The 13,843-nt window shown below is 41.4% G+C and overlaps 2 protein-coding genes across 9 annotated transcripts; one reads left to right on the forward strand and one right to left on the reverse strand.

Moving 5' to 3' along the window:
- Window positions 1-589: 589 nt before the first annotated feature.
- On the reverse strand, window positions 590-2,350 carry gadd45gip1 (growth arrest and DNA-damage-inducible, gamma interacting protein 1). Its single transcript, XM_064316490.1, has 2 exons — window positions 1,883-2,350; window positions 590-1,535 (listed from the first exon to the last, which is right to left on the reverse strand). The coding sequence occupies exons 1-2, from the start codon at window positions 2,278-2,280 to the stop codon at window positions 1,232-1,234; spliced, it is 702 nt and encodes a 233-aa protein (XP_064172560.1). The 5' UTR covers window positions 2,281-2,350; the 3' UTR covers window positions 590-1,231.
- pdap1b (pdgfa associated protein 1b) lies at window positions 1,473-11,236 on the forward strand. 8 transcript variants are annotated; one of them, XM_064316491.1, is made up of 6 exons: window positions 1,473-1,595; window positions 6,504-6,595; window positions 9,098-9,193; window positions 9,351-9,469; window positions 10,038-10,189; window positions 10,601-11,236. In XM_064316491.1, exons 1-6 carry the CDS (start codon window positions 1,568-1,570, stop codon window positions 10,663-10,665), a joined length of 552 nt encoding a protein of 183 aa, XP_064172561.1. In that variant the 5' UTR covers window positions 1,473-1,567; the 3' UTR covers window positions 10,666-11,236. The 8 variants fall into 8 exon arrangements, with proteins under 8 accessions (XP_064172561.1, XP_064172562.1, XP_064172567.1 ...); XM_064316492.1 differs by having other exon boundaries at window positions 9,101-9,193; XM_064316497.1 differs by lacking the exon at window positions 1,473-1,595 and adding an exon at window positions 5,089-5,358 and having other exon boundaries at window positions 9,101-9,193.
- Window positions 11,237-13,843: the final 2,607 nt, after the last annotated feature.

Consider the following 13,843-nt stretch of genomic DNA (forward strand, 5'->3'; position numbering starts at 1 on the left):
TATTACTGTACCGTACACACAGCAAGTTCATGTACAGATAGGCCATTAGAGACTGGTGAGGGGGAAGATTTGTGGTCATGTAAGCAGACTCTTTGCCTTAACCAGATGGTAAGCTCTGTATTGTTAACACCGAAAGCTGTGTTTGGCCCGGTCATAAAATAAACGAGCAAAGCCAGAGCTCACACAGGGGTTTAGCATCATGTTATTGTAAACCAGGGGTCTTGGAGTGCCAGCGATATTTCTCCTTTTTGTTCCATCCAGGCTTGGTCACAAGACTGAGCGATTAAAAGCCTGGACCTGAACATTCAGAGCCTGAACGTTGACATGCTGTGTACCGCCAAAGCATGGTCACCTGTGTTCCTTCAGCCTGATAACACAACCAAGTAGTCTGAGGTTTGGGTGAAGCACAAAAACCAGGAACATCTCTGGAACTCCAGGACCAGAGTTGCCTACCCCTCAATGATCTGAACATAAAGTAGAGCAGGGGGTGTCAAATTCCAGTCCTGGGGGGGGGGGGGGGTCGCAGTGTCTGCAGGTATTTCTCCCATCCAATTAAGGCTTTGAAAACAAAGTGTGCGTACTCTTCAGCTCAAGGGTGCGAAGTTCCACTCTTTATTTGATTAGTTAAATCGTATCTGGATCTGACAGTTGTATAAGCACCAACTACAGCTGTAGACGGCAAAGGCATCCTGAAGATTTCACTGCACTCATAGTTTATAGATCTGCCAGAAAAATTAAGCTATGTGTTTGGAACAAAACCATCACACAGCCCAGTCCTCCAGGACTAGAGTTATCCACGCGTGCTTCAGCCAATCAGTTACTTAATCACTCCGGCTGAAACACGCCTAAAACCACTCGGCAGTTGTGGCTCTACCGGACAGGGGTTTGACACTCATGAAGTAAGGATCTGGGTTTCTCCAAGGGATCAGTTAAGGTTGCTGAAATAAACTATGGTTTTTACTAAAAAAAAAAACCAGCAGACACAGTGGGTTTCCAGGACCGGGATTGAAAAACACTGAACCACATGACATTACCCTGGGGATTAACAACAGTATGGACAACCCTGACTACAAGCAAGTGTATTTTAACTGAGAGCTGTTGAAAAAAAAAGGCGAATATAATTACTTTTATATTAGGAAACATGTCAAAGTTCTCTATATACAAAACCCGTCGGAAGTCAACTCAATCATATATTAACATCAATAGCCCGCTAGCGCACACAGTTGCATAGCTAGCTATTGGGGACGGCAGTAGGAGCATCGGGGCCAGCCGCTGAAGCCCGTTCCTCTTCTCTCTTCCGACGTTTTAGTAGTTTTCTTTTCTTTGCTTCTTCCTTTTCGATTTCCTTCAACATTTCCTGGAATTTGGCACTGCGTGGGTCCAGTGCGTAGCCGTAACGCGCTCTAGCCTCAGCGAGCAACAGGTCCCGTCGGGCTTTCTCCTCTTTCTTCTTCAGTTTTTCTTCGCGTGATTCCCGTCGCCAATCCGCCACCATCTTGGGCATGTTTGCCATATTAGTGGCAATCAGCTTTTCTCTGAAATAGACAATGGAATAGGCGAACTTAATATGCACAGGACCATACCACGAGAACCAGGTACATCTGTGTTGACGTCTATAAACATAACTACCATCTACTATGTTCGGAATTAGAACTACACAATTATTACGCCACAAATTCAGTAGCGCTAGTTGGCTCCCTGCATCACATTTGTATCCTGCTACATAGCAAACGTTAATGTTATGCGCCTTGAAACAGGGACCTAGCAAACGTTAATGTGAGGCGTCTTGAAACAGGCGCCTAACATTAACGTATGCTAGGTAGCAGGCTACAAATCTTGTGCACAGAGCCAAGTGACAATCCAGGTTACGCTACTCTGTTACCTGGCCAGACGTTTCTTCGCCTTCTCATTTTCCTTTGCGGTGACGTTTGACAGAATCTGCTCCAGAGGTGGGTGCCATTCTTTCTCCTCAGCAATCAACGCTTCCAACTCATCCGGACCGGGCCACAGTTTTGCCATATCAACGCCAGAGGCCGAACCGTACCGTCCGAACAGCTTGCGGTCATACTTGGTTGTCTTTTGCCATTCAGGGGTCTTCTCGCTCCCTTTGTCAGGGATGTAAGGGTCCTTGATATTTAGTTTTAGAGGCTTTGGATTGTAGTTTGCAATCTGTAATAAGGACCCACATAGTGGTGTACCAGGATTTAAAGAGTTAGTAGCGGAAATCCCTCTAAAAACCCCAGGCAACGCCAACCTCCTGCAAAGAACGGAGGCCGCCATTTTCCTTCCCAGTCGTCAGTTTAAGGACCCTTCTCTTGTGATAGGCGACCAACGAACTGCCAATTTGCTTTTTGGTACACAGTTCTCTGCCTGGTCGTGATCCTTAGCTGTCTGTACTCTTGGCAAATTTTTGAGTCTCATGCAGTTGGGTATTACTTCAAACTAAAACGAAACAATATGACGTGTCTGTATTTGCAAAAGACAATATGGTTATATTGAATACAATGTGATGGCATTGCTGGAGCAGGAAGAGATTTCGTGTCTTGACAAGTCAGTTGAACCAGCTTATATATATTATTATGTATCTATATATTATTATGTACTTTATAGAATGCTACAGCGATGACGTATTTTTGAAGCCTTATTTTCTCCTTTGTGCATAAGCGAGGGTTAATGGAACACCTCGCCATTTGGGGGTTTCACCAGTTCTATGCTTTAAAAATATTTTTTAAAAACATTTAAGGTAAGGAGAAACATTCAGTTTGTTTTCAAAATTATCAATAACTAAACATTTCTTTAAATGACCCTTAAACGGCCATTGTTCTTTCAGAATAAAAAATAACAATGAAATGGGTGCATTCCTGAAGATGATTAATTTAAATACAAACAACTCTGCAAATATATACTGTATATAATTTTATGTAGGCTTACTGGTCTTAAAATAACTTAAGTAATGTGTAGCTATTACCACTAGAGGGCACCACAATCCTCTTCATGACATCCATGAACCTCTGGATTTCAATGAAAAACGCCACTGCTGCGGTACCTGACCGCAGATGGTGTAGCCGTCTACTCCCGCTGTAGAAGTTGGATCAAGGAGCAGACTCCTGTCAAACGTTATTGTCGCTGAGCCGAGTGATTGCTTTGCAATATAGTGGTCAACCAGTCGGCATTTGAGAGCTTTTCCAACAGCCTGTTCCAACTGATCTCTTCTTTGTGTGTTTTATAAAATATATGAGCTTAAAAACTATTTAAAAAATAAAAAAACATAAAGAGAATGGGAACACCTAACAATATAAGAATTTCAAATAACCTTGATTGAGGATTTTAAATTACATTACAGGCATTTACCAGTTCAGTTCAGTCCAACCCGCACAACATGGTATATAATGAAGCAATGTAGGTTAAGTACCTTGCTCAAGTGTACAGTGTCCAACCTGGGAATTGAACCTGCAACCTTTAGGTTACAAGACCAGCTCCTTACCCATTATACTACACTGCTGCCACCAAGTTCATAGGGGGAGCAACAAAGTGAACTACAAGAGATTCTTCAGGTTGAGTTCTGTTTATAGAATGAGTAAAAGATAAATAAGCAAGGGAAAGGTAAAAGGGAAATTCCGTGCAGGTATTTTGAATTTTTTCGTGAGAGTAGTCAATGTGTGGAATAGCCTGCTGGGTCACGTAGTAGAGGCAGAAACTCTGGGACTTTTCAAGACTAGGCCTGATACGGTGTTAGATACTATCTAATCTGTAGGTAATCAGAGCACTAATTTAGACAGGAAAATGGAGAGCATTGTTGGACTGAATGGGCAGGTCTTGTCACTATGTAATGTTATGTTATGTAATGTTAAGAAGGTAGGGCTGTTCTTTCAGGGATGAAGGAGGTGTGACACTACTTCATACTCCATGCTCCAGAACATCCCAAAAAAGGTAAAATGACGTTTAGACCTGGTGATAGTGGAGGTCATGAAAGACCTTTGACTTCATCCTGGTATTTATGAAACCACTCTTAAATTTTTTTAGCTGTGTCTATGGGGTGTTATCATCTTGGGATATGTAGATAGAATGAAGGAACAGTGTGTGCATCAGTTGGTGCATCTGGCTCTGTGAAAAATCCTCAAATGTCCTGACTGCTGTACAACCGCACAGAGCAATCATCAGTCTCTCTGTGAGATGCATACGATATGCAGTCATATTTCTGCACAGGAACTTCATTGGTACATGCGGCAGTGTAGTTTAATGGGGAAGGAGCCAAAGATCACAGGTTCGATTCCCGGGTAAGACACTGCCATTGTACCCTTGAGCAAGGTACTTAATCTACATTGCTTCAGCATATATCCAACTGTATAAATGGATGCTGTGTAAAAAAATTATTTTAAAAAGTTGTGTAAGTCGTTCCAAATAAGAGCGTCTGTTAAATGCCTGTAATGTCTACGTCCCACTTTTTATGCATGTCTTCCTTTTACTCATCAGTCTGGACTGCACAGTCACATTTACAGTTATGAGCATCCTTCGTTATAACCTTGGCTACACAGTAGGGAGAGCAAAGATAAGCACACAATCTCCTCCAAAGCATGTAATGTCACACATCACGTATCACACCAAAGTTCATAGGTCAGGTTCACCCGGACCAGGGTTGATTCAACAACATGCAGCTGAAGAACAGGTAGACGCGCTGTTGCCTGTTTGACTAGTAGGGGTCACTGATGCGGGAAAAGAGCCAACTGAAACCCTCCCAGCCGTGGGCAAAGGTAGCGCCAACTGCACATTGCCCAGGACAGCAGTGATGACAAGATGAGTTGCCCAACATGCCCTGCATACCACATTTATCTAAAATATGGCATGTCATCAATGATATTTTGTGTTTTAACTGGCTTTTGGGAAAAAAGGAAAATAGGCTAAATAAATCATATATGGCAGTTACTACCCCATAAAGCACATTCTTTTATCTGTGAAAACTCCTCAATTTCCCTAATATTTTGGTCAAGTTCATCCAGAGTGGGCCCTATTAGTTCCCACCCGCCGGGAGGAGCCTTTCTGCTCCTTTTAACTTTTGGCATCCTTTTAAATACAGCTGAAGATCACGAAGCCTGAGTCCTCGTTGCGTTTCGTTGTTTGTTTTCCTTGTTATTAGTCGGTTGCTTATGTCGTCATCCAAATCTAAAAGGGGTCTTTGTTTTGTAGTTTATTTGTCTCCCACAAAATACGTAAATGACGAGCATTTAAAGTTTGATTGAATTTATACTACAGTGGGCCGTGCATAGTAATGACGGTATAAATAATCGTTATTAAAATTAATTTCTAGCTACGTCTTTCAGCCTTGTGAGTTCTTCACCATCAGTGTGTCACTGGAAAATGGTATGTTGCTCTTAGTCTCGCTGGATTGCATCAGGCTAGTTAACCAAGATATTGCCTGAAAAATATTAAAAGTTGTTTGCTTACATGTACTAATAAGTGCAATATTATGACATGTTGTTAGTGTGAGAGGTGCATTTGAAAAACGCAAAGGTGTGTTGCTATTGTGCATTTATCCACAGATAAAACATTGTGTTATTATTAATAAGGATAGCTAGTGGGCAGCTAGCTCTCTGCGTAGGCTATGTTTATTCTCCAGCTGATGAGCAAGACTCGGGCAGTGAAAACAGTATTGGGGTGTATTTACCCGTATTCACTGTTATATTTTTCGCTAATATACGTTAAAACGGAAATTGATTAGCATGCCTAAGGGGGGTAAGTGGTGTATTGTCAGTGACCGCGAGACGTTATCTTCAGTCAACTTTGGATATGTTGCACTAACCTGAATGTAAAGCAAGCTATTTTAAATTGCCAAATGTCTGAGTGGCTGTCTAACAAAAATACTATTCACTATAGCTAACTAGCGACAACGTTTCAGCTTCTTGGATTAGGAAACACCATGAAACACGTGCGCTGTCTAGCTACTGTAGCTACCTACCTGAAATTCACATCGCATGTAATAGATAGTGTCAGTTTCACTGTCCTTAGAGGGAGTTTACACCTGATGTTTAAACGGCCTAGACCACAGAACTGCATTACTGACTGAATCACAGCTTGTCCGTATTACTTAGATTTGGATAGCCGTTCCAGTTGTAATGGAGTTCTGTGGTCTAGTAGTTTAAACCTGAGGTTTGAATTCCAACTAAGCGCGCTGCAGTTGACCCGTAATGTTTTACTGGAGACGGTGTTGCATTGTACATATTGCACGTCATGTGTCTGTTTTATCACCATTGTTTCTGCCACAGCAGTGTAATTAACGGTAGATTGGTTCGACAAACTATTAGTTAGCCTCTGTAGCCTGCTAAATGGCATCCATCCACCTGCTAGCACGAGTAAAGCTACATCAGTTCTACTTAACTGTGTACTTCATAATGTAAGTGACACAGTCATGGTGTATCATACTGCTATAAAGGTTTCCATTGTCAATATTACTAGAAACTATTTAATGTTTGTACCAAGCAAATTGCTGTTCGAAATGACTGTTTCAGGTAGAAAAGGTGGTCATAAAGGACGGATGAGGACGTACACGAGCCCCGAGGAGATAGACGCTCAAATGAAAGCCGAGAAAGAACGGAAGAAGGTGATATTAAAGACATTAAACTGTTGTCTGCTAATGTTATTTGATATCTCAACAGAAAAAGTTTTCAATGTATAAAAATGCCATGCATACAAAGCACTGACATTAAGTTATTAGTTAAGACTTGCAAAACCTAGGCCTGCCATTAAAAGTATTGATGTCAAAAGGCGGCCAAGTTACAACAAACAAAATTAATCAAGTAACTTCATTTTGATATCAATACTTTTAACTGCTGGCCTAGATTTTGCAAAGTCTTTGTATGGGTGAGTAACTGATTGTTTTCGTATGTATGTTGAAAATGTTTGTTGTTGAGATATTGTTTCTTTTTGTATTGTGTTAAGAGTGACTGATGATGATAATGCATATGAATGTATGAAAACCTGCAGTTGTAGTCTGGGGTTTTAGGGCCTACCTTGTAGTCATGTAGCTGTCAGAGTCGTGGATAGGGTTGAGTACTGAAACCCGGTAGCACTGTGGCACTGGTTCCCTATGCAACTGGTACCCACCGGCCTGAATCTCAATGCAGATTTCGATGCCGTCTTCACCGCTAATGTTACACTCGCTGTGTCAACTCAGTCAGCGACAGCAGGTACCATTAGCAAGCTACCTAATGTTAAACTTGGTCAAAATGCCAAAAGTGAAACTGTCTGAAGTGTGGCTGTATCTTACCAAAAAGTATTCAAACTGTGGGACTTGCTTTGCATTAAAAAAAAGATGTTCTTTAATGTTGTCGTTTGGAAGGAGGTAGACTACCAGCTCAGGCATTGTACTTTCAAAAGTATCGTTTTAGTGTGGGTGTCGTCAAAATCTAAATGATACCTATACCTAGCCATGAAATTATATACGTGGTGTTTGCATGTGGAATGATTGCATTTCAGAAATATAAATGAGTTTGCCAGAAAGATTAATCAACTGTTTAAGCAATAGTTAAATTTTTTATTATTAATTGACAAGCCTCTAGCTTCCGCACAAAACAAAAATGGCCAGCACAAAGTTGTTAAAACGTGTTCGATTGGCTGAACTAGTGTCACGTGCGCTTCCTTATATGTCCATTTTGCCTGTGTATCTAAGTTTTGGGCTTTATTGTGTGGACAATGAAGTTGCTTCTGAATTCTGTGTGTTTACACGAGGTCAGAAGGTACAGAAGTTAGTGTTCTTAAGGGCTGGGAGGCATGCCCAACAAGCCGTAACTTGGCAGAAGGCATACATGCCATCAGAGCTGTCCCTAGACTTTTGGGGGCCCTGGTCAAAAAATAATTTTGGGGCCCCTCCAAAACAGTGGCACCTTCTGATTCTTCTGCTGTCAGCGGAAGATGAGAAGGCGGGGCCCTGGGCAAGAAGGCGGGGCCCTTGGCAAGAAGGCGGGGCCTTGGGCAAGACGGCGGCGCACTAGGCACCATTCCCGATCTTCCCAGTGGGAGGGAACGGCTCTGGCTGCCATCTCGATTAAAACCGTGTACTCAAATTACCACGCCAGCTGAAATGGCTGTCTGTTTGGCCCGGATGGCTTATTCATGCCACTCATTTCATGGCAGCTGGTGTGCTGGCCCGTGTCCCTGCTTGCAGGGATTCAGTATTTACCAACCTTGTGCAACGAAATCAAAGGTCAGGAAACTGGAAATGTAAAAATCCTGATCTTGTATGAGCATAAGCTATGAGCCTCTCCCAATTTGCGGTGCTTTTTAGGAGCTTTTAGTAGAGCTTTTGCGCACCCATGTCCTGAGAGAAAGGAGAGCTGAATAGCCATGGTAAAATGAAGAAACAAGATACTAAATTTGATTTTGGCAGAAGCTTGGCTGGTCACTGTGACACTGCTCTGCAATATTATTTATATATATATATATATATATATATATATAGACGTATATGTGAAGGTATTACTCAGATAAAGAAAATTCTTTAACACAAAATCAGTTTTCTTAAAAAGACATGTCAATTATTGGCACCTCAGGATTTGGTCCTTTGTGCATCCTCCTTTTGCCAAGATGACTCTTTGGTTTTTGTGGGGGGAGGATACATAGCAAGTGATATGGGGCCATTCCTCTATCTGGAGTGTCTCCACATCTGCCAGTCCTTGATCATTGGTTCGGGTCTCTCCTCTTTGGTGTACACACAGGTTTCCGTTGGGGTTTAGGTGCTTGATTCTGAAGAAATGACAGCACTTTTTAAATGTAGCCCCCCCCCCCATTTCCAGGCACCGTAATGTTTGGGGCAGACGGCATCTCCGGTGCTTTTCTGAGTCAGGTGTGTTCAGTTGCTTCCTTAGTGAAGGTATAAGAGAGCTGCAGTATATAGTTTTGATCCCAGCCTTTGGAGTCTATTTAGGGACAGTAAATGAATCCACATTTCCTAGCATTTTCTCACATTTCTTTTTCCAATCCTAACATATTTTTTTTTTTAAATACCATCCGGAAAATGTCCACTATGAAATGGCATGTGTCACGCTGATTATAAATGGTGTTGTGTAATGCAAAGAGAGACTGACTCTGGGGTTTGACTTTGAAGCAGGAGGAAGAGGAAGGAGCTGCATTAAATGACAGTCAGGTTGAGGAGAAAGCGGCAAAGTCTGACTCCGAAGACAGCGAAGAGGACAGCTCGCAGGTAATTCCAAATTTCTTTTATTATTTTTTTTATTTTTTTATTAAAACAAAAAATTTATAATTTATTTTTTTAATACATAAATTCTGGCGGAAAATTGAAGGTTGAATGCAAGTCTACTTATGGATTTATTTTTATTTTTTTACCATGTCTTCTACAGAAGAGGAAAGGAGTGGAGGGCTTGATAGACATTGAGAACCCGAATCGAGTTGCGCAGAAAACAAAGAAAGTGACAGAGTTAGAACTGGAGGGCCCCCGACAGCTCTCCAGGAGAGAAAGGTACTGTACTGTAAAAGGCAGACACAAGTGCGCCAAGTGCAAACCATGATGGTTCCTGGTGGCATTTGAGGACTTTTGTATTGCTATGTTCACTGAATATAGGGCGGCAGTGTAGTATAATGGATAAGGAACCGATCGCAGGTTCGATTCCCGCGTAGGACACTTGAGCAAGGTACTTAACCTGCATTGCTTCAGTATATATCCAGCTGTATAAATGGATACAATGTAAATGCTATGTCGCTCCGGATAAGAGCGTCTGCTAAATGCCTGTAGTGCAATGTAATAATATAAAACAGCCAGGCTGCTGAACTCTTCCTGTTGATTAAAGAACCTTCCAGGACGTTTCCCTCTCTGTTCTTTCAGTTGAAGGGGGAAGCTAAGTTTCCTTGTCTGGGTCATGTTTATTTAAAACCGAAGGTTAGAAGCCTGGATGGATGATAATAAAAGCCCACAGACACTGTAGCCCCTAGTTTCACAGCAGCCTTGATTTATAATTCACGTATTTTACTCACAGGTACGTATCCTCTGTACTGTACATCAATTCAGAACTTGCTTTTCCCCCCAACAGAGAAGAGATTGAAAAGCAGAAGGCTAAAGAGAGATACATGAAAATGCATTTAGCCGGGAAAACGGATCAGGCCAAGGCAGACCTAGCGCGACTAGCGATCATCAAAAAACAGCGGGAAGACGCTGCGCGGAAGAAGGAGGAAGAGAGGAAAGGTGGGCACGTTGCATTTAGGGTTCGCTCGTATACCACCGCACAACCTCAACACCCACACCGTGTCATTTTAGTCTAGTCTGCAGGGAAATCTGAACTACAGGAGATTCTTCAGGTTGAGTTCTGCTAGTAGAACGAGGGGACATAAACGGAAATTAGCCAAAGGTAAATTCCATACAGACCTAAGGAAGAATTTTCTCACGCAGAGAGCAGTCACTGTGTGGAGGAATAGCCTGGCAAGGTCTCGTAGCAGAGGCAGAAACTCTGGGGATTTTCAAGGATTCCATCTAGTCTGTTGGTAAATCAGAGCACTAATGTAGTCACGAAATTGGTGAGTGTTGTTGGGCTGAATGGCCCGTTCTCGTCGTTATGTTATGCTATGTTTCGTTACGCTATGTTTTGTCTCTCTACAGCTAAAGAGGCCGCAGCAGCAGCAGCAGCAGCGGCGAAAGGGCTCCACACGCTGTGCCTCAAATGATGAATAATGCCCTGGGAGGCATGTATTCCCACACATGGACTAATGCAAATGGAATCTGTTCATCTTACTATTTTTTAAAAGAGATCATCTATGAAGGTTTTACATGTATTATAATTTATGCTCATTTGGGGACATTGCGTATGAGAGGGATATTCAGCAGTGTGAATTTGAAAAGATTCAAAAGGCAGATGTTATCTTTTCCAGGACTGTGTCTTGAAGGAGCTTTTAGATGCTAAAGTTGTTTTTCAGGAATAACACTCCATTCTCCTCCTGTAAATACTAAAGCACATATATTTCTTAATATATCATCCTTCTATATTGACATTATTTTCTTTCCTGGTCATCCTGAAAAAGTAATTTACATCATTTCTGAAGTCTGCACGATACACTCACTCATAGCATCACAAAAGTACTGGCATGCAGTACAAAAAGATCATTGGTATCCTTTTATGTTATGACATTTGCTCATTATGAAGAAATGCGTTTTCAGAGTTCCTTAACTTGTACAAATTCACAGCCATGTGATTCTGCTGAATTGGACACTTCCTGTTGAATAAATTGGGGAATGTGAGTCTGTATTTTCATTAGCATGTTGATGGTTTAAATCTCTGTCTGGTGTCTTGCATAGAAAAACAGACTCATGTCATTCCACCACTGGAGGCACGTGTGCATTCATGGTGCTGGTATCATGTAGTTCTGTGGTTAGAAATATTTTATGCGCCCCTATTTTTAGTTATAACAGGATTCCTTGGGTCCCCTGTTTCATGTATCCTGATTGTGGGATGCACCAAACTGTTTGAGATTGTGCTTCAAAGTTTATTCAAAAGGTTTGTTTGTATTGTACAGTACATACATGAAAATTTTTTTTTTAATGGCTTATTTCCGTATTTAACTAATAGTACTTAAAACACCATATAAGTAGAGGAAGTGAACTTTGTGGACAAAAAAGATTGTAGCAGTTCCCAGTACTGTTTCCGTAAGCAATTAACTACTGTATCTTTCTAGCTTAGTGGACGTAAGTCCCAACAGATCAAAAAAAAGTTTTGATCTCAACAATTTATACGGTGGTTTAAATGTAAAATAGTATTGTGAGATAATATTTATCCTCTTTTATTGTTTTAAACGAAAATACACGGACAATTTGCAACCAAAATGTGACGTGCGTTAAGATGGAAAGGTATAATGTATGGAGTCAGTTTGACCCCATTCACTGTTTGATGTCTCTTAAAAACCAGTTCACCTTTTTTCATCTTGATACTGTATGCAGTCAACATGATACTGTGTTTTCAAAATCCTGTACCAACTTTATGTGAAAACATCTTGTTTGGGGTCATGTTATTTGTAGGTATATAAAACCTAAAATTAACAACTTTTTTAATCTCAGATTTTTTGTTGTTGTTTTTCTTTTCATAAACAAAAACAAAAACAAAAAAGGTTTTCTGGTAGCATTTTCCCATGCAGTTTTAAACTTTCTTGTACCTCGGGGCATAAAATTTGAATTTTCCCTGCAGGAACTAGATTAACAAAAGTCACGTTGAATTCTGTGGAGTCGTGCACTAAATTGCGGGAAACGGATCTCGCAAAACATTTCGCTTTGAGTTTGGTTCAGCTGCAGAATTTCAGAATGAGCACTAGACGTGCTGTCAGTGGGGTTCTACTGCAGGTCCTTGACAATGGATGTCATGCAGAGGATGTGTTAAGACACTGAAGACCATATTGAGGATGACCCTGATTGATGCATCTTCTAGTGATGAAAATGAATCCCTTGAAGATGAACCTCCTGTAGTCTCTCAGCCAAAGGAAGACGAGAAGTCACAAAAAACCTCTGAAGAACATACCAAGAACTGCAGGCCTCTCTAGCCTCAGCTGAGGTCAATGTTAAGGACTCCACAATAAGAAAGAGACTGGGCAAAAAAAGGATTCATGGGAGAGTAGGAAGGCAGAAGCCACTGCTAACCAAGATAAACATCAATGCCCATCTCACATGTGCAAAAATGCACCTGGATGATCCCTGAGCCTTTTGGGATAATATTCTATGGACAGACAAGTCAAAAGTGGAACATTTTGGACAACCCCAGGTCCCATTATGTCTGGCGTAAAGCAAATGCAGCATTTCACATCATGCCAACAGTCAAAGATGGTCGTTGGAGTGTGATGGTGTGGGCATGCTTTGCTGCCCTTCAGGACCTGGACGATTTGCCATGAATTCTGCCCTGTACCAGATAATTCTTAAGAAGAATGTCTGGTCATCTGTCTGTGAGCTGAAGCTGAGGCGTAATGGGATTATGCAGCGAGACAGTGATCCAAAACACAAAAGCAAGTCCACATCTGAGTGGGTGAAAAGAATCGGGAGTTTAGGAGTGACCCAGTCAAAGTCCTGACCTGAACCTAATGGGGCCGCTGCGGCAGGACCTGAAATGAGCAGTTCGTGCCCAAAGACCTGTGAGTTGTCTGAATTAAAGCAGTCCCGGGGGGGGGTAAAATTCCTCTACAGCAATGGTAAAGACTGATATCCAATTATAGCAAGTGTTTAGTTTCGATTTTTGCTGCTAAAGGTGGAGCAACCAGTTAAGCTTAAGGGGGCAATTTTTCACATGGGTGGTATGGGTGTTTGATCATTTTTTTCATTAAATAATTTAACTACCGGAACTTAAAAAAATATATTTATGTTTTGTGTTTACTCAGGTTCCCTTTGTCTGATATTACATTTTGTCTAAAGATCAGAAACCATTCAGTGGGACAAATATGCAGTAATAGAGAAAATCAGGAGAGGCGCTATTACTTTTTTTATGGCTCTGTAAAATGAAAAATGATATTTGCATGTCTACATTTGGTGGCTGACTTTTTGCTGGAGCACATAAATCAGCCTGTTGCTGTTGCTCGGACTTTTGCTGGTGTCATTTCTTTTGCTGGTGTCATTGCCATTTCTTTTGGCTGCGGATTCTTACAGCGTGCAATATTATTTTGCTGCTGGTTATAGTTGCAGTTGTGGTGTAATTTAGGTGTAATTTGGATTAAATATGCTCTTCGTGTGTGGGCTGTTTGCTGAGCGGCAGTAGGCTTACATACGGATTACATATTACGGTGTATTGATTCTGTGTTTACATTCAGAAGGCAATTAATGAAACGAGAGGGGTATCCTTCCGATTTGGAAGAAGAGGCAGGGATTTGTCTCCAC

This window comes from Anguilla rostrata, chromosome 17, assembly GCF_018555375.3.
Source record: "Anguilla rostrata isolate EN2019 chromosome 17, ASM1855537v3, whole genome shotgun sequence".
In the NCBI taxonomy this organism is placed as follows: Eukaryota; Metazoa; Chordata; class Actinopteri; order Anguilliformes; family Anguillidae; genus Anguilla; species Anguilla rostrata.